Below are 25900 nucleotides of genomic sequence, written 5' to 3' on the forward strand. Positions count from 1 at the left end.
TCCTTTAGCAAACGCGCAGGTACTACCTACGCTGACGCCGCGTCCTGCGATTGATTGTGCTTGCAGGAGTTTCCTGTTCTGGCCCCTCCGCCAGTCCCGAGTGGGGTCAAGCCAAGTAGGTACCTAGCTTATCGAAGCGGAGTTGGACCATTCAGGTTCGCGACTGCCATCCATCAATCACCCAACATGAACTCGCAACGAGGACCAACGCGTCACGGGCCCCGAGGAAGGAAAGAGCCTTGCTATGGACTGAGCTCGACAACGACAATGGAGCTGGGCTGTTCATGAATGCCTCACCGTCCACACGGATCTCCCTACTCACAGATATAGCGTCAATATTGCATAACATCAAGATACTATCTACCTAAATACCTACACTACAGTCTTTGATCGCTTTCTTGTACGGCCCTCGTCCTAGAAATCGCCTCGACGCGGCGTGCCGCCGCCGCTCAGAACCACCGCGCACCCGCAGTACCCTCACCATGGCCACTACGCTCGATGACCTGATCAACAAGTCCGAACCTCATCGGCACTTCAGCAATCGTCCCAGGGCCGGTTCAGACCCAATCGACACTCTCCATCCCAACTCTGCTGGGGGCTGGTTCGAAAAAGCGGTACGTTCTTCTCGGATCCCTAGTTGAGATTTTACACCATATTCCCGCTGAAGGCTATTGAGACTAACTTCTCGTGAGATTCGAAGCCTCTCCGATGTCCAGAAGCGCCCGAGGAGGCTCCGCAGCGGTTGGGAAGCCTGCTGTCTTCCGCGGTCGAACCTGAGCTCTTGACATCACAAGAATCGTCCCACCAGGGGTCAGGAGTCGGGGCTTCGATAGACCGGTGGTTGACTGGTGTCGAGGTACAGCCACTCTGTCCGATCGGAGTCGGATCCATGGTCCAGCATACACCTGCGACGGTCCTTGAGGACCAGTCGATGCGCGAAATATCCGAACAGCGGGCCACCTCAGAATCAGCGTTCGGCATGAAATCGAGTCAGGAGAGGAACGTCGCCCCCAGGCGGCCCTCCACTGCCACCGCGGCCAGTAGAATACCAGAGCCCAGACGTCATCGCCATGTGCAGGGCCATCAACATGCGCAAGACCATCACCGTCTCCCGTATCTCGACCATCACTCACATCAGGCTACCGAGGACGAGCATTCGCGAAGCCCTCGACAGGAGTCCGGATTCTACCAGCACTCTAGATTCTACCAGGACGCTAGCTTCCATATGCCGCAGGCGACCCAGCGTCCCTTACAAACGGCATAGTGGCCACTGCCGCCTGGGGTCCATCAATCGGAGCTATTCAGAGAGGGACCATGGCAGGAGATTCGCCAGGGTGCGCCACACCCCCTCCAGTTATCACAGCCACAGCCTTGTGGCCAGCAGCTCCCGCAGCAGGCCTATCAGCAAACACCAGAACTATTCCGGCGCTATGCATCGCCGCCGCCCTACTACCAGGCGTCAGAACCAGCCAGCGGCCATGTATCCAATCATGAACTCAACCAGGCCCACCAGCCGATTCACCACGATGTGCCGCCCCCGTTCCGCCAAGTTCCGCCGCAGATCCATCAGCCATCACCGGAACTATCCCGCAACTGGCGACAACACCTGTCCCGAACACTAGAACCGCCAGCTTACCAGTCACCGCAAGCTGGTTGCGATCCGGTTTCATCAACAGGCGGGCACTCCGTGACCCATCCAACGCCATCGTTGCTTCAAGAGCAGATTCCATCAGGGCACGAGCTTCTGAGGCTGGAACCATCAGCTCAAGCGTGTACGACCAGCGTTGCGATGCTGGTGAAGCAGAACCCGGAGCAAACAGCTAGCTCAGACATCGAGGTTCTGGTGTCGAATTTGCGGGCTGCGCTATTGAATTTCGATCGAGCGCGCTCCGAGACGTCAGCTTTACCCATTCCAGGTTGTACCGGGAGCCGTTCCGACTCAGCAACCCCCGTGGCTCAAGCAGAGACTCCAAGTCACTCTAGGCCTGAGCTGACTGAAAGGCCGCTGCCAAATCCACCTTCTCCTATAGCACCCTCGCCAACAGGCATCAAAAAGTCCCATGACCGACCAAAGTCAAAACAAGCGGATGTGCCATCTCAGCTACAGGGCCACGCTTCCCCTGAAGCGCAACCACCGGCGCTGCCAAGCCAGCGACGCTCCTTTGCAAGTGTCGCAAAGGCCGGAGGGATTCCGAGCAATACCCCCAGTTCCCACCCAGCCTCTCGAAAACCAGGCGAAGCAACTCCAGATGACTTCTCCCAAGCACTAGCACCCCCTGAGGAACCCGATGCCCCTCGCCCGCTTTCCCCGACCGATGCACCTGTGGCTTTGGAAGCATCCGTTCCGAGGCCCAAATCTAAGCCCACTGTCCAGGAAATTATACATGGGATAAGTGATTGGGCGCGAAGGCTGCGGCTTCACCAAGTCAGAAACAGAAGCGCCCCAGGCGCTATAGTTCACTTCGTTCCAGCTTGGCGTTCAAATCCGCAGCTTTCATCATTCCGCCGACTATCCAGTACCTACATGACACTGAGATCTGACATGACCCTGAGAGCGTTGAGGGAACTGGATTTCAAGCGCCGCTGTTTCTTGCAAAAAGTAGAAGTTATTCAGCAGATACAGGCAGCGCAGTTTTCCTTGGCTCTTGAGCGGGAAGAGAATGAAGACAACCGGCAGACATTTCTCTGGTACAAGAAACTCTTGGATGAAGAAGACGCGAGATTGCAGGAAAGCTGGGACAATTTCTGGTTTAACGTGGAGCGTCAACGCGAGATGGAGGAACGCAAGAGGGCCAGGGACAAGAAGAAGAGAGAGGAGGCAGCGCAGCGGAGGGTCGCAGAGAAAAAAAGAATCAGACGACTGGCGGTGGAAAGGGTTCTCACTGAGGCGAAACGGAGGATACATGAAGAGCGACAACGCCGAGAAAACGATGGAGAAAACGATGGGAAAAGGGATGGAGAAAGAGAATCGGAAGAAGAACAGGAAACGGAAGATGACCTGGCCAACCCTACACCTAGCTCGACAACCCTCGAAGACGACAGGGGAGCGCTTGACGAAGAATACCGGATTGCCACCGACGAGGAGATTGTGGAAGCCCAGACCGCTGTTCGCAGTCAGAATTTACTGGCCACCCGATCAGATATCAAGGCCCACCTAGACAAGATGGGGCTCAGGGCGTCTGAGAAACGGCTGAAGAGGCTGACGTACTCGGGGGAGGTGGCCCTCAGGACGGACAGGTTGCTTCGGGAAAACATCGCACGCCAAAAGGGCGAGATGAACGGCGTGGTTCGGCGCGTGACCGACCTGGCGAACGAGAACGCTTGGTTCAAGATAAAGATCCTGCGTTTGCACCTGGGCTTTCAGGAGGAAGAAATTGAGGCGGCGAGGCAAAGGGGCGACGGCAAGACGGTGGAAGATCTCGAGGTGCTCAAGGTATTCACCGCTGCAGAAGTCGAACACGCAGAGATGATGTCGTCTGGAACCGCTCCCCTCGGACGTGGAATCATCCAGCTGGTACCGATGTTCGACAAGGATGCAGAGAAGGGGGCCGTCGGCTGGGCGCTGGGGGCGCAGGACCGGCCGGACCTGGAACTCCTGATCAAAAAGAGACTCCGTTGGATAAAGACGACAACCGAATCATGTTATATCGACTGATGACCAGGCGTAACTACAAGCATTCTTCATTACAGCGACTCTCTCCCAGCAGATAGAATCTAAACATCTAGCCCCTTCATGGCCATGACGGCAAGAGCGTACGCAGCCGCCTTTGTGTGGGCGGTCAAGGTTGTGATGTTGACGTTGGCCGCAGTGTCGCAGGCTCTATGGTAGCACGGATCCTGGCTGACGCCCGAGTGTGTGCCGCCAACGGGCTTGTTGAGGATCCTCCAGAAGTCCCTGTAGTCGGTCCGCTCGGTCAGCTCGACGGGCGTGACGGCCAGGCCCTGGCCCTCGAAGCCCTGGGTGAGCAGCTTCTGGATGGCGCCCGAGCCGGCCGGACCGGGCTTGGAGAAGGCGGAGCCGTCGCCGTCGAAGACGCCCGAAAGGCCGCGGCCGACCATGTCGAAGTTGACGTAGGCGAGCACGTCGGCGGCCTCGGACGCCGATAGCTGCTTCGTGTAGTGCTCGCTGCCCCACGCGCCGCGCTCCTCGGCGCCCCACCACGCGAACCGGATCTTGTAGCGCGGGCTGGTGGCGAGCTTGGAGAGGGCCGTGACCAGCTCGAGCACGAGGCTGGACCCGGAGGCGTTGTCGTTTATGCCGGGCCCTTCGGCCACGCTGTCGAGGTGGGCGCCGAACTGGGGGGTTGCTGGGGTGTTAGCTGAATTGGGGGTGGAAGGAGAGAGAAGGACGAGAAGAGAAAGGCTCGAGGGGGAAAAGGATGAGGAAAAGAGGAAACACACTTACGATAATGGTCTTGCTCGAGTCCCCGCCGACCGTCTCGGCGATGACGTTCTGCGTGACCCTGCGGTCGAGAACATTGCCCGTCTTCATCTTGATGGTGACGCCCTCGCCGCGCTGCAGGCGGGCGCGCAGGGCCAAGCCGTCGGCCTGGCTCATGAACCCGGTGGGGATGTCTCCCCTGCGGGGGGCGCGGCTGAAGCCGCCGGCCGAGCTGGTGCTGCGGAGGTTGCTGAAGATGACGACGCCGGCAGCGCCCGCGGCGGCGGCCGGCAGCATGCGGCCCTCGAGGTAGGAGTCGCCGTAGCTGGGGCAGGGCCCGCGCTCGACCAGGACGACCTTGCCGCGCACGTCGCGGCCGGCGTACCCGGCGGCGTCGCAGGCGGCGGCGCCCGCGGGCCCGTCGACCAGCTGGGCCGTCAGGCCGCCCTCGGGCGTCGAGGGGCTGTACCAGACGCCAAAGGCGGCGGCGGCGGCGCCGTTGAGCGCGATCTCGCCGACCCAGTCGCTCGAGTAGGTGGCGGTGAAGTCCTGCGTCCGCACCGTCACGCCGGCGCCGAGCTTGGACAGGCGGTCCGTCACGTACTTGACCGAGGCGTCGTAGCCGGGGCGGCCGAAGGCGCGGTTGCCGCCGTTGGCTGTGGCGACCTGCTGGAAGCTGTCGATGCTGGCCTTGAGTCTGCGGATGGGGGGATGGGTTGGTGGTGTTAGCTGGGGTGTTCTTATCTTTTGGAATTTGAGCTGCCAGTCAAGAAGGGAATTTACCCGGCCTCGGTGATCAAGGCCTGCAGCGCTGCCGGCTCAATGGTCGACTGGCGCTTGCTGGGGACGGCGTGCACCGTATCAAGGCAGGCCGCCAGGGCCAGGAGGGCCGGGAAAAACTTCATATTGGCGGCGGCGGCGGCGGCGGCGGGATCTGGTATCCTGGACTTGGGGCACGGGGGACGTTGCGGAAGGCCGGGGGCGGGCAGTCTCTGTCGCTTGGACTCGGCCTGCCTCCCCTCTCCTGACGAGGGGATTCGGCGCGCCATTTTAAGCAGCCACCGGCGCCAGGCATTGCGTGATCTGATGGCATGAACTTGGTATGAGGTTGCATTCACCGGCGACGGCGAGGCAGGTGGCAGGCGCTTATAAAATACGGGCTTGGCCCCCCGCCCAAATCTCCATGCTTCTATCGCGAGTCCCACCTGCCCCATACGGCATTAGGAAAGTGGACAAGATCCATGCCTGCCGGATCGGGAAGGTGATGGCATAATAGGGGCTCGGCCCATCCCGCAATAGCCGCGATCGCCTGCCCTATATAATGTGGAAACGAAGAACAGAGCGGACGTACACATACCCTCGGTTGGTAGCCCACCGACAACAGCACCCGTCGCCGGCACTTCTGCAGAGACCGTTTCTCGTCTCGTCACGCTCGCTCCTACACAATGAAGTCCAGCCTCCTCCTGTCCCTCCTGGGCGCCGCCGCCCCGCTGTTCGCGGCGCCCACGGCGGCAGGCCAGCGGCAGCAGGAGCAGCCGTCCACGCTGGTGCGCCGCGCCTCGGACCCATCGCAGCTCGTGCCCAACCGCTTCATCGTGCTGCTCAAGCCCGACACGGCGGCCGCCGAAGTCGCGGCCCACCACGCGCACGTGCGGCGCATGGTGCTGACCAGGCGCGACGGCGGCAGCACCAGCAGCGGTGGCATCGACCGCGTCTTCCACATCGGGTCCGACTTCAGCGCCTACGTGGGCGACTTTGACGACGCCACCGCCGAGGCGATCGCGCGCCTGCCGGGCGTCGCCAGCGTCGAGCAGGACGCCATCGTTACGGTGGAGCAGACCAAGCCCCCCAGCGCGGCGGCCGCCGTGGCGCGGCGGGCCGTCCAGACGCAGAGCGAGGCGCCGTGGCAGCTCGGGGACATCTCGCACCGCGACCGGGGCGCCAAGGACTACGTCTACGACGGCGCGGCGGGCGCGGGCTCGTACGTGTACGTGCTCGACACGGGCGTCCGGTCCAGCCACGCCGAGTTCGGCGGCCGCGTGCGCTTCGGCATCAACGGCCTCACCGGCTCCACGGCCGCGCCGGCGCCCGAGAACCGCGACCGGGAGGGCCACGGCACCCACTGCGCCGGCCTCGCCGCCGGCGCCACGTACGGCGTGGCCAAGAAGGTTGAAATTGTCGACGTCAAGGTCATGGGTGACAATGGCGCGGTAAGGCTGCCTTTCCCTGCCTCCTGTTCGCAAGAAGGTCCTGGTTCATGGCTCTGATGCTAACAACTGATTGGTTATAGGGAACTATGTCTTCGGTCATCACCGGCATCAACTGGGCCGTCAACGACATCCTGTCCCGCAACATCCAGAAGAAGGCAGTGATCAACTTGTCTCTCGGTGAGTGATGCTTTTTCCGCTCGCGTGCGATATGGCGCTATACATCAGTGGTCACTAACCGCCTACGTCGTCTTGTAACCACAGGATCCCAAGCTATCGGCAGCGAACTCACCGCGACCGAGTCTGCTGTTATTGCAGCGTACAACCAGGGCATCGCGTCACTTTGCGCAGCCGGGAACGAGGATGTGAGTTGATTACCCTACCTACCTCCCTACTTTGACTCCTGCCCTTTCTTAAAAGCACCCAGGACTGAATGGCCGAACCCCCCCTTCCAACCAAACAGTCCCCAGCCTCTACAAGGTCACCGGGTAGGATCCCGCAGTGCATCACTGTCGGCATGACCAACGCGGCCCGCAGCCGCGCCTCGCCCCGGCCGCGCATCTTTGGCAGCAACTACGGCCCCGAGCTGGACATCTTCGCGCCGGGCGACGACGTGCGCGCCGCGGGCATCGCGTCCGACTCGGCCATCGTGGCCAAGAGCGGCACCAGCATGGCGACCCCGATCGTGGCCGGCGCCGTCTCGTACCTGCGCTCCATCGAGGGCGGCCTCGACACGCCCGAGCAGGTGCGCGCCCGCCTCGTCGCGCTGTCCCTCAAGGACGTGGTCGGGGACGTCAGGGACTCGCCGAACCGGCTGCTCAACAACAACAGTGGGCTATAAGGGGCCTGTTGGGGGTGTTTGTTTGGTCGAATGGATAACGACAGTCTTTTTGTATGCATTTAGGTCTTGTCTTTGATGAAATACATTGTCGTCATATGATCCCCCATATATGCTTTCGCTATATGCACCCTGCTCCCAATCCAATCGTAGCCAGCAGTATAACGCGGTTCTTGTGTGCATAAAGGCCACGCCATATATGTCCTCACCACCCGCTCACCCTAGCAACAGTACCCGAGTCCTGCTATGCAACATGGGCGACATCGGGCTTCTTCTTCTCAATCGAGTCGGCCACGGACCTCGCGTCGTTGGCCTCGGCCTCCTCGACCACGGGACGGCCGCGGATCTGGTTCCAAACGGTGACGTGCATCGGCTTCGAGAAGAGGGCGTCCATGCCTTCCAGCATGATACCTGCGCGAGAGTGGAAGAGAAGGGAAAATTGTCAGCAAGGACCGAACTCGACAAACACAAAACCCCTAGGGACTCTCAACATACCTCTTGTCTCGGGCACAAAGAAGAAGGCCCAGATGCCCATGACGACGACAAAGCTGCCAAACATAAAGTAGGTGCCGTAGCCCAAATCCGTGATCATATAGGGGGTGGCGCGGCCGACGACGAAGGAGCCCAGCCACGTGGTGGCCGTGGTCAGGGCGACGCAGAGCATGCGGATGTCGAGCGGGAAGATCTCGGCGGCGTAGGTCCACGTGATGCCCTGCCAGGTGGCGCAGATGATGAAGGCGTTGACGTAGATGGCCACCATGGCCAGGTAGCCCCAGCCGTCCTGCTGGATGTCGCCCGAGCCGGCGCGGGCGAGCGGGTCGGCCTTCATGACGTAGCCGCCGACGTAGAAGAGCGGGATGCAGCCGAGGGCCGAGCCCCAGATTAGCCCCTTGCGGCGGCCGACGCCCTCGACAACGAAGACGGTGAAGGCGACCATGCCCAGCATCTTGGCGACGCCGTAGATGCCGGTGCTGAAGAGCTTGGTGGTGGTCCCCGTGATGCCGAGCGTCTCAAAGATGCGCGGGCTGTAGTAGGTCATGATGTTGACGCCAGTGAAGGACTGCAGGAACATGAGGGCGGCGCCGATGGCGACGCGGTTGCGGGTCCCCGGGGCCACGAGCTTGCGGAACTGGTCCTTGCGGCTCAGGTGCGTCGTGCTGCGCTCCTCGACCTGGGCGCGGATCTCGGCCATCTCGTTGCGGATGTACTCGTGGTCGGCCGGCAGGTGGCGCAGGTACACGAGCACCTGCTCGGCCTCGTCGAAGCGGTCGCCCCGGGCCAGCCAGCGGGGGGACTCGGGGCAGAAGAAGATGCCGGCGGCCAGGACCACGACGGGCAGCAGCTGCAGGGCCAGCGGCACGACCCACTGGGCCTTGTTGCGCACGTCGATGGTACGGTCGGTCGCGTAGTTGATCCAGAAGCCCAGCATGGAGCCGCTCTGGCTGGCCACCTCGAAGATGCCGACGAGCCGCCCGCGCACGCTGGGCGGCGACGTCTCGGCGATGTAGACGGGCACCACGAGCGACGCCGAGCCGATGCCGAGCCCGCCGATGGCCCGCCCCGCGATGATGACGGCCGTGCTGCCCTGCGCGGCCGCCATCATGGACCCGCCAACCATGAAGACGATGGCCGCCATCAGGATGGCCTTGCGGCGCCCGATGGCCTCGGCGATGGGGAAGGTTAGCAGGGCGCCGAAGAAGCAGCCGACGTGGAAGGTGGATATTATGTCGGCCTGCGTGGCATCGCGGACGTGCGGAAGGGCCGACTCGAGTCCAAAGTCCCGTTTGAACGAGTCCAGGGCCATGGTGCCGCCGATGACGGCCGTGTCGTATCCCACTGCGGTTGGAGGCCGAGTGTTAGTGACGGTATAGCCGGACCGGGAACCCGGGAGGGATCCAAAAGAAAAAGACTTACTGGCCAGGGCAGCACAAGAGGCGACCAGAGCAACCCAATGGATAGTCCAGTTACGGACTTCCGGAGGATCGGTAGTCCCCTTGGCGTGGAGAAAGCCCATGCCGAAAGCTGTGAAACGAAAGCAATCTGTGTCCGGGGAAAAAGACCGTTCAAACGGCAACTGGCAGTCTGCAGAAGAACCGAAGACCTGCGCCGGGCTGGGGACGAGCGAGGAGGAAGGGAGGTGGTCTCAGAGGAATACCCTCCATATCACCGCCACAGCGCCTCCAAGCCAGGGTATATATGTCACCCACCAGCTCGCAACCCATGCTATCAGACGTGAGGAGCAACTATCGCCAAGCATCACCCACTCCTCTTCCCCCACCTGGGGTAGCGCGAAGCCTGATAGACATTGGCCTGACCCCGCGCCAAGGTCAGCGCAAAGCACCCAGCACAAGATCACATGGCGGGGAGACGGGGATAACGCTGCGGTTTGCGGGGGTGGAGACGGCCTTGCCCAGGACGTTGTGCGGTGCAAGAACCAGACCCGGCGGGAGGGGAGGGAAAACAAACACCCATGATATGCTTTGTGGTAAGGAGATTTGCAAGGTCACGAACGCATGCCAAGCCACGGGGAGGCGAGGATCCCGCCTCAGTGCCGGAGATGTGCCGAGCACGGGGAGGCGGCGGCAAGGGCAAGTGAGAGAAGCACCGCTAAGGCGCCTTGGAGGTGTGGGAGGGAAGTCATGAGGGGTTGGCTCGGGCTTGGCCGGGGCTTGGGCCGCGCCAAGGTGACAGCTTCACATTTTAAATGCAACGTCTGCTTCCTGCCAGTGGTCGAGCCAAGATCAATTGGCGGCCTCAATTGGCCGAATCGATATTCTGTTCCCTGCTGGAGCTCCTGATTCTTCCGAACAAACATATACATTTCCGCGGGCCTTTCGCTCGCTTGATTCCGACATGCGCAATTGAGAGTATGGCGTCGATCCTACCATCTCTACCATTTTCGTTTCGCCTTCTGCTGTGAAGATGACTGGAAGGTGTGGTTTTTTGCGCGTGGTGGGGGCGCCTTGGCCCTGAGGTGGGGACGAGACCGCCCAAAGTCGGCGCTTTCACCCTGATCTTCTCATTCGCGCAGACAGAGCTTACAGCCCGCCACAAACCCAACTGACCAGCATCAATACGGGTCTGTTTAATTGCAAATCAGTTATAATTGGCCCTTAATTGCATATTCCCTTGTCAATGTCGAAACGAAGGTTGGATGCTGGTTATTGTAGAGCTCTGGGCATCAAAACTCGATCGGACTGGACGATGCATGGGTGGCATGGAGCTGCGGTGTGGGTCACCATGTCTGTACACCCCAATAGCGTCATAAAGTCGAGCATGTCCGAGAGTCTGCGTGATGGCGTAGTGTTCATCAGTCAGACTTTGCGACGGTCTGGCACAGCGTGAATGAATACTCAACACCTCATCTCTTTCGTGCAACACATCCCTTGTCACTGGTTCTCAGCACTCCTGCTGACCCAGCCTGCAACTGTCCGAAATGCAACACTCACTTGCTAGAAAAACATGGTATTGAACACGGCAACCCACAACACTGCTGAGCGTTTTGCGTCACTTGCTCGTATATGCGTATAAAATTGAAGCATTTCGGCAGGGGAATTCGACCCGCGTTCGTCAGTTGTTTTCGGCAGGTTCCCTTAAATTGTAGTGGTCTATCTGCTTCATATCTGCTGCATCCTGCAGACTTCCGCGACCACCCGCCCTCGATAGTAGACATAGACACCACCATGGACGGCCGCTATCTACGCGAGCTCACCCAGCGAGTCGGCTTGGGATTCACGGTCCCGATCACAACGTTTGTGGCGCCGGCTAGTACACGCTTCGCCGCGGGCCAGCGTGTCAAGGTGCTACCACGGGGAAATCTGAGCCCAGGGTCGTACATGGAGGGCGTGGTGGAGGGTGTTGCGCCATCAGGATGCGGTCAGGCCGGCACGTCCTACTACGTGACGATCGATTCGGTTGTGCTGCCCTGTGGCGCGCAGCCTTACCGAGACGTGCAGCCCAGACTGTGCGCCGAGGGTGAGCTCCAGGCTGACTGGATGTAAGATCGGGATCGCCGCCCAAGTGGTTTAGTGGGTAGTGTGGGGTGCAGAGGTACGTACAGGTGTAGCTGAGCGAATCGGGATGGCCAAAAATGCGAGCACAGGTCTTGTCTGGCAGAATTCAATAAATTGTGATTGTGGCTGCTGCTTGTCTTGCTGGTGCTGATGCGGTTTTGGGGCCGCCGTCACCGTCACCGTCACACTCTCACCCTCCATCCCAGACCTGGCGGCCGCCTGCCTGCACATTCGCCCGACTGCTTTGTGCTCTTGTCCTCATTCGCCGTCCGCTGCGATGCCCCGATGGCTTGCCGTAGCCTTTCGACCGGGGGCGCATGTGCTCAATGGGAACCCTCAAGGGCTGCTCCGGCTGGCTGTGCGAGCAGGCGCTGTCCCTAATTGATCAATGGGCTGCGTGGCTGCGCAGAAGGGTGTCTGCGAAGTGGCCATCAGCGTCAGCGAGGCCCGTCGGTGGGGCATCTGCCTTTCAGCGCTGATCGGTCACGGTGCGGCGGAGGTGGCTGTCCAACTGCGGCCTTTCAGGCTCAGCTGGACGACCGCCCAACAGCCGATGCGCCAATAAAAGAAACTGCTTCGCAGGCGCTACACAAGCCGCAACGCAGCTAGGGATGAGCCTAGCGCAAGGTGATCTTGCTACCCCTGCTGGGTCGGGCTTGGCCTCAGGGTCCTCCTCGTGTGCTTCCAGAAAATGGCGAACCAGGCAGACGCCAGATGCCCTCGCACGCCGCCATACAAAAGAAGGTGCATTCTCCGGTAGTTGTGATGTCCGCCTTCTTCCCCTGACCGCAACCACCCCCAGTACACAGTTCTCCTCGCTCCTGTTTGTTTGCTTGCTCGTCGTGTGTTACAGTTCCTTTGAACCTGCTTGTCAGAGATATTAGTCGAATTCTGCCTTGGAACGCCAAACTCGAAGCTGCCACGATGGCGGAGGCCCACACGACGTGCGCAATGAGCAAGCGGATCATCGTGTGCTGCGATGGATCCTGGATGGATTCCCTGGGATCAAAAGGGTATGACTTGTTCCCTTGCACCCAGCTCGTTCCGAGAGGAGAGGCCAAGCGCTGACGAGCACTTGTGACAGAGGCCTGCCACAGTCAAACGTCTCCCGCATCTCGCGGGTCATTAAAAGGACAGGTCATGACAACACCCACCAGCTCATACTCTATGATCCTGGCGTCGGCACCGGCGTGCTCAAGATTGACCAGTTGACCGGCGGCGGTTTCGGGATGGGCCTGGCCGAAAACGTTCGGGAATGCTACAACTTTATCTGCTCAAACTACGTCGATGGCGACGACATCATCCTCATCGGATTTTCGCGAGGCGCTTTCACGGCAAGGTCCATCGCCGACATGATCGCCACTATCGGCCTCCTCACCCCGGCCGGGCTGGACTACTTCTACAAAATATTCGAGGACTACCAGAATCTCGGCAACGCGTCCAGGAGCCCGAGCGAGTACATGTGGGCGGGCCCTGCCTACGACAGCAAGAAGTACAAGGCCAAGGGTGACTGGGTTGCGGAGAGGAAGGATGGTTACAGGACCTTTTTGAAGGAACGCGAGATGACGCGCGACACCTTCGCCGACTCGTCGGGCCGCGCCATCACCATCAAGGCGCTAGCCGTGTGGGACACGGTAGGCGCGCTCGGCATCCCGCCCGTGTCGGCGCTTGGCCTGCGGGGGTCCGCGAAGCAGTGGAAGTTTAGCGGCACCGCCATCTCCCCCAGGGTCGAGTACGCCTTCCAGGCCCTAGCCCTCGACGAGCCCAGAGATGCGTTCAAGCCAGCCCTTTGGGAGCGCCGCTCGGATAACAACAAGACCAAGCTGAAGCAGGTGGTAAGTCATGTTTGCAAATTGCCTTCCACATTTATCTTCTTGAATTTTTACTGACATGTGGTTTGTAGTGGTTCCCTGGAAACCATGGCGGTGTTGGCGGCGGCTGGTGGGATCAACAGATAGCCGACATCACCCTCACTTGTACGTCTGAACCCCCTTGGCAACACTGATGGCGACTCGACTAACTCGTCAACTCTCCTGATGCAGGGATGTGCGACCAGCTGTCCACTATCGGCGTCGAGTTCAACCTTACCCGCATGACGCAGGTCTTGGAGGGCAGTATGTACTACTCGGCAGCCCACCCCTTTCCCTTTGTTCCCAACTGGGCCGACACCGTGAAACTGCCGACTAGTGTTGCGTCATGGTGGGCAGGCGCTCCCAAGCCTTGGGCAAAAGACCCCGTCTTCGCCAGCCAGAAGCCCCTCCCCAAGAGGGACACGGGCGACTGCAACGACGAGTGCAAGACGCGCAAGCACGTCAAGCCCGACGACCCCGAGGTGAAGAGACAGGCCGCCCTCGCGGTCGCGCGGCCGTGGGCCCTCGGCCAGACGCGGTACCCGAGCCGCGTCCAGAGCGCCTTCGGCCACAGCAACCGGCACCCGGGCCTCTTCACCCGCACCGACCCGGACAGCAACAAGCCGCTCAACGAGCCGCTCGTCAACACTTCGGAGCGCATCCACAGCTCCGTCCGGGTCCGGCTCGCGTGTCAGGGTCTGGCCATGGACGACGCCGAGGTCTGGAAGTGCGAAGCGCTCGTCGGCGCCGACGGCGAGAAGATACAGGGCAACAGGATCGCCCAGCCCCTCTGGCGGCTCGAGCGGGGCGACGCCCTGGACCAGACCGAGCGGCAGGAGCTCGAGTCCTTCAGACCCAGCGAGCTGGGCCTTGACGAGTACACGCCGGCCCAGCTGTACGACGTCGAGGAGAAGGACAGCCTCTTCCGCTGGGCTTACGCCAACGACGGGAACATCAAGAACCCGGGAGAGGCTAATCAGCTGCCGCAGTTCAAGGTCCTTCCGGAGGAGCCCCTGGTGGGTTTCTGGGAGAGGTACCTGCTCAAGATGACGACTGGCAAGCAAGATGTTTGGCGTTATGCCGAGCAGAATTCCGGCTGCTGATTTGTTGTCTTGAGAGATGTTGGCTCGTAGTAATCTCTAATTTTGTAGCGTCTAATATCGACACAGCCAAAACTTGGCTTAATCTAGGCCTTCCGAACGCCGAGACATGGTGACTGTGATGCCAATGTTCCTCTCTTGACTTGGCAATGTCGCCACTGGTCCTTTAGAGTGGTCCTCCAGAGAGCGGGTCGCTCCGCCGGTGGCACCTGAATTAGCTAACAAGATGACCAGAAATGACGCCTTCTAGAGCTACTTGAGCACCCGAGGTAAGGTAGGTAGCTTTAATAATACCCACGCGGCATTTGCTCCTTGTAGGACCATCTCCTCGCCTCTCGTCGGGTCTTTCTCGGGATCCACTGCCCATGACGCCCTCTCACCAAGCTGAGAGCGCGAGTAAATGTGGCGTGCTACGAGAAACCATCCGATTGACGACTCCGGCAGCTGAGTGGCCTGATTTGATGAACGGCATCCTGCGCGGCGGGCGATGCCTTGCAGGGCCGCGGGCGCGGGATTTGAAACTTCGGCGACTGGTATCAACGATTTGATCCGAACCGGACGCCAACCATCCCCCTCCCTCTCTCGCCTAAGCCTGGGCCAGCTGAATTTGGCAATTCTTGGGTATGTGCTTTTCTGTGCAATCGGCCTTGCTAAACCTCGTCCTAACAGCAGCAGGGCTTGGGTCGCGGGCGGCCTTGTGCCGAGGTGGTAACATGGTGCACGCCGAGACGCCTTGGCCCGGGCTTTGAACGCTCGTCCCGCGAGATGGTTGACAGCAGCGCCTGTCAGGACGACATCAGGGCGTGTCTGTCAAATGCCGATGGCTAGCTGGGAGAACACATTCGCGTTTGCATGGTGGCCGCGGTATTGACTGGAGATGATGTTGCTTAGACGTTGTGATCTCATTCGTGTATATAAATGAGGTGAGACCCGGAATCGAACCTACCATTTCCTCAGCATCCAGAGCACCCTGAGAAAACACCAGCCATCTCATCCAGAAAATCCCATTCCAGATAGTAATCTACTTTGCATCCCCAAAATGCCCATCACCAAGTACAAGGCCGCGGCTGTAAGTACACCCTTACATATCGACCGCCGGCACCGAATGCACCCACTAACACCAGTTTATCAAAGGTCACCTCCGAGCCAGGGGTAAGCTGGAGCAAATCACCAGTAACACACACTATTATCTAACCAAGAGTTTTTTCAGTGGTTCGATCGTGAAGCCGGCGTCCAAAAGACCATAAACTTCATCGTGGAAGCGGCCGAGGCAGGATGCAAACTCGTCGCGTTCCCTGAAGTCTGTAAGCGCTTGTCCAAAGCGAGGCGAACCTCGTGCTTCGACGCGCCCCGAGACTGACATATGCCATGCCCCCAGGGATCCCCGGCTACCCCTACTGGATGTGGAAGGTCACGTACCTCCAGAGCCTGCCGATGCTCAAAAAGTACCGCGAGAACTCGCTCGGGGTCGACTCGGACGAGATGCGGCGGATCCGGCGGGCGGCGCGCGACAACAAGATCTTCGTGTCCATGGGCTTCTCCGAGATCGACCACGCGACGCTGTACCTGGCGCAGGTGCTGATCGGGCCCGACGGCGAGGTGCTCAACCACCGGCGCAAGATCAAGCCGACGCACGTCGAGAAGCTCGTCTACGGCGACGGGTCCGGCGACACGTTCCAGTCGGTGACGCAGACGGACATCGGGCGCGTCGGGCAGCTCAACTGCTGGGAGAACATGAACCCGTTCCTCAAGGCGCTCAGCATCGCGGCCGGCGAGCAGGTGCACGTGGCCGCCTGGCCCGTGTACCCGGGCGTAGAGCGCCGCGTCGAACCGGACCCGGCCACAAACTACGCCGACACGGCCTCGGACCTGGTCACGCCCACGTACGCGCTCGAGGCCGGCGCCTGGACGCTCGCGCCCTTCCAGCGCCTGTCCGTCGAGGGCCTGGCCAAGAACACGCCCGAGGGCGTCGAGCCCGAGACGGACCCGACCCCCTACAACGGCCACGCGCGCATCTACCGGCCCGACGGCAGTCTGGTCGTCAAGCCGGCCAAGGACTTTGACGGCCTGCTCTTTGTCGACATCGACCTCGACGAGACCCACCTCACAAAGGTCCTGGCCGACTTTGCCGGCCACTACATGAGGCCGGACCTGATCAGGCTCCTCATCGACACCCGCCGCAAGGAGCTCATCACCGAGGCCGACCCTGAGGGCGGCATCAAGACCTACAGCACCGCCCACCGCCTTGGCCTCGACCGGCCCCTGGACGCCCCCGCGGGCGGGAGGGCGAACGGCAGGGTGAACGGCAAGGAGGCCAGCAATGGCACTTCTGACGCCTTGTGAATTGGCAACGACATTTTACGGGCGGGTAATCAGTAGAGTCTAGATAGCCCGGTTCTGGTCGATATAGGTGTTGTCGTGTTAATAAACCCCGCTCATCCCTTATATCTCATTGCTTTCCACACAGTCAAGGTAGAAATTCCATGCCATTCGGAGTGGGGTGAAAGGCCCCTTTTTTTTCTCCGCGTCGATCCCCGAACTTTCCTCGGCCGACGGCGGTACTTTGGTAGCCGATTGGTTTCAAGACGCTGTGCACCAAGGGGCCGTCTCGTCGGGGTCGGGGTGGTCTCTGGCTGCCGGTTTATGCGAGTCGCCTCGGCCAGTGGGAACATTATGCTCCAGGGCCGTCCTGGGTCGGCTGCGATTCGTTCTAGGCCGCTAGCATGCTGACGGTGGGGCCGCTGCCCCGTTGACTGGCGTCGGCTGGGATGCACGGCCGAGGTCTTCTCTCCCGAGCTAATGCACCGAGGCTTATATAACCACGGCTCATCAGGTTTCTGGGCTTCAGCACTTCTCGTCGTCATTACTCGCAATCGACTGTATTTTCAAGGTCACAGGAGGACCCAAACAATAACCCCAAAAAAGAAAAAAAAAAAAGAAAGAAAAACATTCAACGACCACCGCCTATCCGCAGCCATGGCCCCCATCGTCATCCACCACATGCACGTCTCGCAGTCGGAGCGCATCCCCTGGCTCTGCGAGGAGCTCGGCGTCCCGTACGAGCTCAAGGAGTACCGGCGGTCCCCGGTCCTGGCCCCGCCCGAGATCGTGTCCCTGCACCCGTCGGGCACGGTGCCCGTCATCGAGGACGGCGACCTCATGCTGGCCGAGAGCTGCGCCATCCTCGAGTACATTGCGCACCGGCACGGCGGCGGGCGGCTCTTCGTCGGGCCCTCGGACCCGGCCTACGCCGACTTCCTGTTCTGGTGGCACTGGGCCGACGGCACGCTACAGCCGGCCATGCTGCGCGTGCTCTACATGGGCATGGCCCGCCTCGAGCAGGACCACAGCTCCATGCTAGCGGCCAAGGACCGCCGCGCCCGCGCCCTGCGCCAGCTCGAGGACCGCCTGGCCGCAAACAGGTGGCTCGCCGGCGGCGACCGCTTCACCGCCGCCGACGTCATGGTCGTCTTCTCGCTCACCACGGCCCGCCGCTTCGCGCCCGTCGACCTGGGCGAGTACCCAAACATCCTGAGGTTCCTGGCTGACGTCGGCGAGCGGGAGGCGTACAAGACCGCCATGGCCAAGTGCGAGCCCGACCTGGAGCTGGCCCTGGGGGCCGCGCCGCCCAAGTCCTTTTTCGCCTGAGCTGCCCCTGGGCTGTCACGACACGAAACCATCATGTTGAGGTGGGAGCCTTGCTCTTATTGATGCGCAATGCTGGGTGGTGTTGGTGGGCTTCGTGCTGTGCGGTGAAATCATCACCATGTTTAGAAACATAAATACGAGCACAAATTTCCATGCGACAAGCTATGATATACCTTGAATGGTCGGTGATGGACTGGGATGGTAAATTCTGACGATAGGATCCGGGAGAGAAACTCCAAGACCACTTTCGTATCTGCCCGCCTCCTACCTATTTGCCCGCTGAACCGTTCCTACTACATCTAACCACTTGCGTCTCGCAGAAAGCATGTCCGGTGTTTCTTTGAGCGTCATTTGAACGATAATTTTAGATGCAACTATCGCATGTGTTAGAAAGGATTAGCCCTCAGGCAGTGACGCTCAAGAATGATGGAAGAAGGTAGAGGTAGAGATACTTAGAGCCCTGTAGGTTCCAACCTATTCCCACAACCAGTCATGCGTTTTGGCTCCTCTCGTCGCTTCGCTTGTTTTTTCTTTGTTCTTGTTAATGAGCTGGCTCAACAGTTGACGCCGTTGTCCTGAATGCCTTGCTGGGCTGCCTACATGCCTGAGAACTAGTCGCCACTGAGAACAAAGAGACCACCCATCTTCGAGAAACAACCGCTTTTGTCTAACAAACCCCTTTAAGTGTCAAAGGGCTGCCTGCAGATTGTCATCTATATATCTGAGCCGGACTTCTTTATCTCCCACCCCTGAATTAACATTTACCAAACCACTCCTCAACACCTCACCCGCTGAACCATCCGCCAGCTCCCTCCGCAAGCTCTGCACCGATCACATCCGCAAGCCCATTCATCTCTTCTCACGCAAGCAAGAGGACCTCAGACATCATGGGCGGCAACAAGGTCGAGAAAGGTGACAGCCATCGCAAGAAGGCCCGATCCATCGGTATACTTCAGTGGTTCGCCGGCAAAAAGGTCGACCCCGAGGAGTTTCTGGAGCGCAGGCGTCTCCGCAAGCAGGCCGCGAAGAAGCCGGGAGGTCGCAGCAGCCACCATGTCTCGGACCGACCGGCGACCGCGGACAAGAGCGAGGCGGGCTGTAGAGTCCGCAGCGACTGGTCGTCCGAGTCCACCCTGATAGGCGCCCGGCGGTCGACGGCGTCCACGCTGCGCAAGCCCGCCCCATCGGCGGCGTCCACGCTGCGCGAATCCGCTCGATCGGCATCCACGCTGCGCAACTCGGCCCCATCGGCATCCACCCGCCGGCGCAGCAGCAGGCCCGCGCCCGCCCGGGACGTCGGGGAGAAGGAGTACGACGACGCCGAGGAGAACTCGGACGACGACTACATGTGCGGGCCGCCGCCCTCGGACTACGGCCGCAGGCAGGCGCGGGTCACGGGCTGGGCCGCGGGCGTGAGCCCCGGCACCGCGGCCCCTCCCTCGCCCCCTCCCTCGCACGCCGGGCGGTCCTCCCGCGCGTCTGCCGCCTCTCGCGCTCAGGCAGCCTCGCTGCGCCCATCTGACTCTTTGACCTACTATCCAGGTCCCAGTTTGAGCAGCAGCTGTCCGGGCCCCAGCTCGGGACATGGCTCCGGCGCGCCGCTGCGTACTCCCGTGCCGCAGCGGTGCGGGGCCGCCGGCCACCCTGACCCTAACGGTGGCTTCCCATCTGGCTTTCCCCCTGGCTACTACGCTCCTGGCCAGAGCGGCGCCGGCCACCACCGCTACTGACCAGCGATTCGGTAAGTAAGACCCTGGAAATCTCTCCCCTCTAAACATCGGGCTCACAGCTCAGAGAGCATGAACAATCTGGCGCCTTGCTCGAGCCTTACTCGCGATGAGCTTACGACTACAGTCCTGGAGGATACGAAAGGGTGGCTTCTGGGAAGTCACTTTGAGGAGGCCGAAGAAGGCCAAAAGAAATAGCGGCGATGATCCATCTTTAATCAGTAGTAGTAGGTAAACATCAGTACTTTTTATAGCCTTTTAGTAGCATAAATACCGGTTTATTATCAATCGGAAATCTTGCACAATGTGATACTGAAACCCCTGTGACACAGGTAGCACCTTCAGGTCGAATCTCGTGCCACTTTCTGCCCGGCTAGTATCGTCTCCCGATATGTCATATTCGGACGTAATAATCCTTTAGCTGTTTTCGGCTGTTTTCGGCGCTATATACCTACCTTGGCGCGTATTGGTATCGCCGCTCATCAATTTCATCCTGAAAGCGGAAGGAGCAAATTTGCCCACTATAGAGGGGGCCACAACGTACAACCCCCGAGTACATATCTCTGCCATGCCCCCACGTAAGCCCTGATCCTACGTCTCTTCCTGTTTTTCTTTCACTCCTTTTTTTTTTAGCTCTCTCCCCGCGAGCACCCAGCCCATATACGCCGGCGTCACGATGGCCTCACTCGATACAATCCCTTCCATCTATTGGATCCAGCTTGCGTGGCTAGACCCACTCATCTCCTTCGGCACCGTATGTGATCGCCCTTTGGCTGGTGCAGCCGTTTTTTTCCCCTTTGGCGTGTGACCTGTCCCCTATTGCGCGACAAGGCCATGTAGCTCACACGCCACAATCACACCAATGCAGATGCTTCAGGCCCTCTTCGCCCCCGACATGCTCTTCGCGATCTACCTCCCCAGGCACCTCGTGGCGGCGGTGCCTTTCCCGCCCCTGTACCGCCCGCTACTGCACCAAGTGGGCGCGTGGTACCTGTTCCACACGATCGTGAGCGGCGCCACCCCGCGTGTTACGCGTGACAGGAACGTGTGGAAGATGTTGCAGGTGGCAATGCTCGCCATAGACTCGTGCCTCCTATGGGACTTTTATGGCATCGTTGCGGAGCAGGGCCGAGCCGACCCGCGAGCGTGGAAGATGGGGGAATTGGCCGGCGTGGCTTACGTTGCTTGCGTTTGGGTGCTCCGGCTATCGTTTGTGGTCGGCGTTGGGCTGTCAAGGAGGACGGTTACCAGTGATGGTGGTGTAAAGAAGCAAGCCTGATAATTCAGACTGTTATACGAGGTAAATTCAGTGGAATGACAATAAAAATGGCTACCTCTGTGTTCGCTAGATACAAATAGAGCGCTACATACCCAGCAATACTGGAGGTTCTCATACATGAGTGGATAAGCAGACCACGTACTCGTCCTCAGATGCATCGCCGAGTGGCTCGTCCTCCCAGGAAACAGACGGGCACTGGAGGCTAGAGTTTTGTAAGGGTATCTAGTGCCCACGGAGTGGCATACCTTGTAAAGTATGGTATATCGCGCTTCCAGATTCTCCGTGCCGTTTCCACCAAGCTCGTAGCTCTTTCCGCTAGTTTTCAATCAGGCAATCACATCCTGAAGGGGACAAGCGGCTGCCCGTCGAGCAGCCGGCCAGGTGGACGCCGGCGAGCCTGGCCGCGGCGCGCGTTCGCCGCCGTCGTCTTCCGAGGGCAGTGCCGTCGGTCTCGGCGGACGCTCGCCGTCGTCCTTAAGGGCAGTACCGTCGGTTTCGGCCGGCTCGACCGTCTCGAAAAGGGCGGCCGGCGTTGTTGGCGGTAAAGATGCGCATGCTGACCGCCCTCTGCCTGTCGCGGGCCCCCCCTCTGGTGAGTATTGGCTTTCCGAATCATATACAACCAGAGGGTCTGCTGCCTTCACTCTGTTGACAAAGTGGGGAGCAGGATGGAAGAATCTGGCATGATCCAGAGATTTTAGATACAGTTCCATTCGAAACCTCACCACGGTCTCGATTGGCTTCGTAGATAGATCGTGCCGAGTTCGCAAGGCTGCCATTGTCATCCAAGCCTCTCTCACCTTGTCCTGGGAAGGTACGGGCAACTACGTATGGGATAATTTGGCAGCCCCCATTTGACTTTACGCACCGCCATAAAGTACACATACTGTACCATGATGCTGATCAAGCAAATTTCCAATGGCATAATGCCCGGCTCATCGTGAAACAATTCGTTTTATTTGTTTCTGTCTGTCAGTGCCCTGGAAGAGAACAAGGCGAGGGCATGCCAAATGCAACGCATGGGATCCTTATGCTTTTGTGTCCTTCCCTGCACCATGCCTAAAGGAGGAGAAAGAAAAAAAGAGCCGCTGCCAGAGTCCTTTTTGGTTGCTCGCAAAACCATGCGCTACTCGGTGAGCTCAAACGTGGCCCTCTCCCAGCCAAGGTTCCACAACAGCCTCCGGCCAATGACCCTGGCCGCGACGGGCAGGATCTTGTTGGAGGCCGTGTAGGGCTCCTGTACGAGCATGGTCGTGGCCTTCTTGGCCGCCTCGTCGTCGTCGTCGGAATCTGCGTCGGCGGGGCGAACGAACAGCCAGGCGGAGCCGTAGAGCTTCGTCACAGTGAAGCCCACGGCATGCATGGCGTGGACGAACTCCGCCCACGGGATCTCGGCGGGCTTGCCGCCTGACTGGCCCTTGAAGGGCTCGTGGAAGAGGGCGTTGAACACCTTGAGCTCCCGCTTGCCGACCTTGATCTTCTTGATGCTGTCGGCCTTGGCGTTGCTGTTGGCGTCTCCGTCTCCCTCCGACTCCTCGCTGGCCTCCTCGGCCTCGCCGTTAACCTTAACTGAAGCGCCGTTCGTCTTGGCGCTCTTTGCCTTGGCCTGCCCCTTAGCATTGGCAGCCGTGGCCGCCGCCGCCGCCGTGCTGGCAAAACGGCGCAGCGGGCTGGAAAAAGCGTCCTTGATGGCGCCCGACATAGCGCCAGCTCTCTCAAGCTCGACCTTGACTCTGCCCCAAAAGCCGTCGAGCGCAACTTCAGCGCGCCGGACCTGCTCAGCTGCGGCCTCGACCGCGGCCTTGTGCGAAAGATCAACTACAAGCGGGTAGTCGAATCGGCCCTGCTCCGGGATGCCCATGGCTACGACACGGTCGCTAACCTCATATTGGGTCAGGCGCGGGATGCCGGCGGCCGCGACGCTTCGGTGAAAGTGCTGCTCGAGGGCCTCGCGGGTCTCCTTCTCCTGCACGTCGGCGCCGAATCGCGCGGCCCATGGCTGGAACAGCTCGACCTGCCTCAGCACGCGCGCAAAGACGGCCAGGGAAGACAGCTGGTTCGCCACCCAAGGGGTGATCTTGAGGCGAGCTTCGGGGTGCACCGCGATGTGGTACTCAAGCTCGTCGAGCGCTCCGGGCAGGCCGACTACCTGGCGCTGCTTCTCGTCCTGCACGACGCCCAGACGACGAATGAGGACGCGCGTCGACTCCTCCGCAGGTGCCTCCTCGACCGCAGTGATGGCCAAGGTCCTATCCTCGGCGCCGCTCGGGGTCACAAGTTGGAAGTAAGGCCGCATGGGAGGGCTCGCGACGAGACCCATGGTGATGTTGGTAAACGGTCCGGCCTTGAGCTGCTCAACGTGGTGATCGAGTGTATAGAAGGCGAAAGCCAGGTCGGCAGGGAGGTCGGCGTCCTCGTCAAGCTTGCCGTCGTACTGGTCCAACAGGCGGGTCAGGGCCAGGACCTTATCGTGGACGAGGTCCCACTCGGCCACGTCGAGGAGAGCGGTGCCGACGACGCGGTTGACAACTCGCGACCAGAATGTGGCAGGGCTCTTGGCAAGGATGGGGTGCGGGTTTCCGTTCGCATCGACCAGCTGCTCACGCCTATGAGTGGCCCAGTCCTGGAGGCAGGCGGCCAAGTACGCGGGGTCCTCGCGCAGGGCGAGCAGGTGATCTCTAGCCTCCTGCAGGCGTGCCTCGACTGGTTGCTCCAGCAGATTGCGATCGAGCCTCGCGGGGGAACGGTACGGCTCCTCGGTGATGCGGGTAATGAGGGAGGTGTACTCGCCGCCATGCTGTGGCGTTGCCTCGCTGATGGCACCCTCGGCCGGGGTCTCGCCCGAGGCGGCGATGACGGGGTAGTCCAGCAGCTTGTCCTCGGGGATGTCGTGCAGGATCTTCTTGCACGCGTTGACGAGGAGGCGGTAGGTGATGTCCTGGATCTCGAGCAGCCACAGGCCCTCGCCCGGGTGGATGCCGCGCCTCTCGAACAGCCACTTCTGCGGGGAGTCCTCAGGCAGGTCCCGCCAGGGAACAAGCTCGCCGTACTTTGCGGGATCGGTGCGGTCCGTAAACATCATGGTGTAGCGGTTGAGGTAGTGCGGCATCAGCGCGAGTGAGTCCATGGCGAAGCGGGCGCGCTCCAGGTCGGCGGCCGCGAAGGCGTGAGGCGGATTCTTGCCGCGGGCCGAGAACATGAGCAGCAGCGGGCGGTCATTGCGGCTGAGGTCGTCCAGGTTGAGGTGAGGCCACAGGAAGGCGCAGCGGCGCGCCGGGTCCGACGAGGCAAACAGGTTGTCCTCAGAGCCCGCCTCGCGGACATCCCGCCAGATGTCAATGTCGGGGCGGTGCGTATCGGGCATGGTCCACTTGACTGCCTCCGCCTTGGCATCCTCGTCGGCAGCGGCAGCGGCGGCGGCGGCGGCGTTCTCGAGGCCGCGGGCGGCGGCCTGCAGCAGCTCCTTGCGCTTCTTCTTCTGCTTGATGCCGGCCCAGCGGCGCTGCAGGGTCGGCTCGTGGCGCTCGATCAGGCTCTTCAGCATGTTCCACTGCTCAAAGATGCCCTCGGCTAGTGAGGCGGTCCTGGTGCGCACGTCGCTGGGCTTGATGAAGGTCGGCATGGGCATACCGCCCTCCTGGCCAATCTTCAGCTTCTCAAACAGGGCGCGCTCCTCCTCGGAGAAGCCCTCGGGCTCCTGTGGCTCTTGGGGCTCTTGGGGCTTTTGGGGCTCTTGGGGCTCTTGGGGCTCGGCCGAGCCCTCCTCGGGCTTGTCGGCGGGCTTGTCGTCCGCCATTATGCTGTTCGGGGCGGGGTAGATGAATACGGGTGTGGGAAGGCTAGTGAAAAAAAAGAGACTATGCTTGAAGAGAAGGGTAGTACGTGGCCACCAAATTGGTCCTGTTGAACGTTAGGATGGTGATGTGGGAGGTGGGCAGGAAAGGGACGGATGGGAGTGAGGCGGTGGTGAGGACTCGCCTGAACAGGACAGGTCTCCAGTCAGGTCTCAAGTCAGTGGAGGTTGAACGAATTCCAGTCGCCCTCCAGCCCATGGAGCTCGACAAAGCTCCGTGTTAGGAGTTGACCTGAAGCAGCCTAGTGGAGACACCAACCAGCCCGCCCATTCGCCCCCGCCTGTGTGGTCCGTTCACATTGGGCCATCCTTCCTCAAGGAATCCCCATTGGATTCAGGGACGTCCCCCGCTTGGACGTCACTGGCTAGCAGCATGAACTCTGTGAGCTCCCAGTGCTCCTTACCCCATGCCCCAGATTCCAATTGATTGCTCTGATGGGCAGTGGGAGAGGCGGCCGGGTTCCTGCATCAAACCACACCGGCCTTGAAGCCACATCTCACAAACGGGCAAGCTTTGTGGGCTCGAGTCAAGGCTCGAGGGGTTCCGAGGAGGCCACATGATGGAGCTGGGGCAACTTTGAACCTCTCGACTCCGACTCTCCTCCAATTTCAAACCCATACATTACTGGCGGACATTGATCTTTCTTGGCTGCAGGGGGGGAAGGGATTAGTAGCAGCAGGAGGTTTGCCCGTCCCGTGTTGCCAATAAGGGAGTCTCCCTCCGATGCACCGAATCGGGGCTTTGTTTGCTGTTCGTTCCATTCCAGCCACACTTGGCTACACTGCATTACTTTTGTGAGACCCCCAAAGTCTGGCTATGGCTATGGGGGCCTGGAGCGACCAAAGGGATGGCGAGGTGGCTCATTGAATACTAGGTAACTATTGGGGCTGGCTTTCCTGGCAGCGAACGGAGATTTGGAACGCAAGGTCGCACAACTAAGTGTTTGGAGGGCTTCCCGCTGTCGCATCGAGTCAAGGGCTGGCGACAGGAGGCGGCTCGACAT

The 25900-nt window shown here is 60.4% G+C and overlaps 15 protein-coding genes across 15 annotated transcripts; 10 read left to right on the forward strand and 5 right to left on the reverse strand.

Moving 5' to 3' along the window:
- Positions 1-482: 482 nt before the first annotated feature.
- On the forward strand, positions 483-691 carry GGTG_03578 (hypothetical protein; the record flags this gene model as incomplete). The annotated part of the gene is made up of 2 exons (XM_009221359.1): positions 483-614; positions 668-691. The coding sequence occupies 2 exons, from the start codon at positions 483-485 to the stop codon at positions 689-691; spliced, it is 156 nt and encodes a 51-aa protein (XP_009219623.1).
- A 610-nt stretch (positions 692-1301) lies between these two features.
- On the reverse strand, positions 1302-1760 carry GGTG_03579 (hypothetical protein; the record flags this gene model as incomplete). The annotated part of the gene is made up of 2 exons (XM_009221360.1): positions 1302-1449; positions 1618-1760. The coding sequence occupies 2 exons, from the start codon at positions 1758-1760 to the stop codon at positions 1302-1304; spliced, it is 291 nt and encodes a 96-aa protein (XP_009219624.1).
- Positions 1761-2569: 809 nt separating this feature from the next.
- On the forward strand, positions 2570-3662 carry GGTG_03580 (hypothetical protein). Its single transcript, XM_009221361.1, has one exon. The coding sequence runs from the start codon at positions 2774-2776 to the stop codon at positions 3653-3655; it is 882 nt and encodes a 293-aa protein (XP_009219625.1). The 5' UTR covers positions 2570-2773; the 3' UTR covers positions 3656-3662.
- Positions 3601-5466, reverse strand: GGTG_03581 (hypothetical protein). The gene is made up of 3 exons (XM_009221362.1): positions 5165-5466; positions 4406-5078; positions 3601-4296 (listed from the first exon to the last, which is right to left on the reverse strand). The coding sequence occupies exons 1-3, from the start codon at positions 5428-5430 to the stop codon at positions 3715-3717; spliced, it is 1521 nt and encodes a 506-aa protein (XP_009219626.1). The 5' UTR covers positions 5431-5466; the 3' UTR covers positions 3601-3714.
- Positions 5467-5714: 248 nt separating this feature from the next.
- Positions 5715-7559, forward strand: GGTG_03582 (alkaline proteinase). Its single transcript, XM_009221363.1, has 4 exons — positions 5715-6591; positions 6672-6768; positions 6853-6953; positions 7052-7559. The coding sequence occupies exons 1-4, from the start codon at positions 5827-5829 to the stop codon at positions 7427-7429; spliced, it is 1341 nt and encodes a 446-aa protein (XP_009219627.1). The 5' UTR covers positions 5715-5826; the 3' UTR covers positions 7430-7559.
- On the reverse strand, positions 7419-10137 carry GGTG_03583 (quinate permease). Its single transcript, XM_009221364.1, has 3 exons — positions 9341-10137; positions 7922-9262; positions 7419-7837 (listed from the first exon to the last, which is right to left on the reverse strand). The coding sequence occupies exons 1-3, from the start codon at positions 9438-9440 to the stop codon at positions 7671-7673; spliced, it is 1608 nt and encodes a 535-aa protein (XP_009219628.1). The 5' UTR covers positions 9441-10137; the 3' UTR covers positions 7419-7670.
- An 899-nt stretch (positions 10138-11036) lies between these two features.
- GGTG_03584 (hypothetical protein) lies at positions 11037-11427 on the forward strand (the record flags this gene model as incomplete). Its single annotated transcript, XM_009221365.1, has 1 exon — positions 11037-11427. The coding sequence occupies exon 1, from the start codon at positions 11110-11112 to the stop codon at positions 11425-11427; it is 318 nt and encodes a 105-aa protein (XP_009219629.1). The 5' UTR covers positions 11037-11109.
- Positions 11428-11827: 400 nt separating this feature from the next.
- Positions 11828-12004, forward strand: GGTG_03585 (hypothetical protein; the record flags this gene model as incomplete). Its single annotated transcript, XM_009221366.1, has 1 exon — positions 11828-12004. The coding sequence occupies one exon, from the start codon at positions 11828-11830 to the stop codon at positions 12002-12004; it is 177 nt and encodes a 58-aa protein (XP_009219630.1).
- Positions 12005-12363: 359 nt separating this feature from the next.
- GGTG_03586 (hypothetical protein) lies at positions 12364-14392 on the forward strand (the record flags this gene model as incomplete). Its single annotated transcript, XM_009221367.1, has 4 exons — positions 12364-12452; positions 12524-13274; positions 13343-13415; positions 13482-14392. 4 exons carry the CDS (start codon positions 12364-12366, stop codon positions 14390-14392), a joined length of 1824 nt encoding a protein of 607 aa, XP_009219631.1.
- A 164-nt stretch (positions 14393-14556) lies between these two features.
- GGTG_03587 (cyanide hydratase) lies at positions 14557-16878 on the forward strand. Its single transcript, XM_009221368.1, has 5 exons — positions 14557-15010; positions 15065-15458; positions 15524-15541; positions 15600-15693; positions 15768-16878. The coding sequence occupies exons 2-5, from the start codon at positions 15429-15431 to the stop codon at positions 16730-16732; spliced, it is 1107 nt and encodes a 368-aa protein (XP_009219632.1). The 5' UTR covers positions 14557-15010; positions 15065-15428; the 3' UTR covers positions 16733-16878.
- Positions 16879-17208: 330 nt separating this feature from the next.
- Positions 17209-18198, forward strand: GGTG_03588 (hypothetical protein). The gene has a single exon (XM_009221369.1). It carries the CDS (start codon positions 17366-17368, stop codon positions 18035-18037), a length of 672 nt encoding a protein of 223 aa, XP_009219633.1. The 5' UTR covers positions 17209-17365; the 3' UTR covers positions 18038-18198.
- Positions 18199-18924: 726 nt separating this feature from the next.
- GGTG_03589 (hypothetical protein) lies at positions 18925-19767 on the forward strand (the record flags this gene model as incomplete). The annotated part of the gene is made up of 1 exon (XM_009221370.1): positions 18925-19767. The coding sequence occupies one exon, from the start codon at positions 18925-18927 to the stop codon at positions 19765-19767; it is 843 nt and encodes a 280-aa protein (XP_009219634.1).
- Positions 19768-20369: 602 nt separating this feature from the next.
- On the forward strand, positions 20370-21221 carry GGTG_03590 (hypothetical protein). Its single transcript, XM_009221371.1, has 2 exons — positions 20370-20518; positions 20633-21221. The coding sequence occupies exons 1-2, from the start codon at positions 20441-20443 to the stop codon at positions 21041-21043; spliced, it is 489 nt and encodes a 162-aa protein (XP_009219635.1). The 5' UTR covers positions 20370-20440; the 3' UTR covers positions 21044-21221.
- Positions 21058-21756, reverse strand: GGTG_03591 (hypothetical protein; the record flags this gene model as incomplete). The annotated part of the gene is made up of 1 exon (XM_009221372.1): positions 21058-21756. One exon carries the CDS (start codon positions 21754-21756, stop codon positions 21370-21372), a length of 387 nt encoding a protein of 128 aa, XP_009219636.1. The 3' UTR covers positions 21058-21369.
- Positions 21757-21965: 209 nt separating this feature from the next.
- On the reverse strand, positions 21966-25120 carry GGTG_03592 (hypothetical protein). Its single transcript, XM_009221373.1, has one exon. It carries the CDS (start codon positions 24837-24839, stop codon positions 22170-22172), a length of 2670 nt encoding a protein of 889 aa, XP_009219637.1. The 5' UTR covers positions 24840-25120; the 3' UTR covers positions 21966-22169.
- Between the last annotated feature and the right edge of the window lie 780 nt (positions 25121-25900).

The sequence above is a fragment of the Gaeumannomyces tritici genome (genome assembly GCF_000145635.1).
Source record: "Gaeumannomyces tritici R3-111a-1 unplaced genomic scaffold supercont2.2, whole genome shotgun sequence".
Taxonomy (NCBI): Eukaryota; Fungi; Ascomycota; class Sordariomycetes; order Magnaporthales; family Magnaporthaceae; genus Gaeumannomyces; species Gaeumannomyces tritici.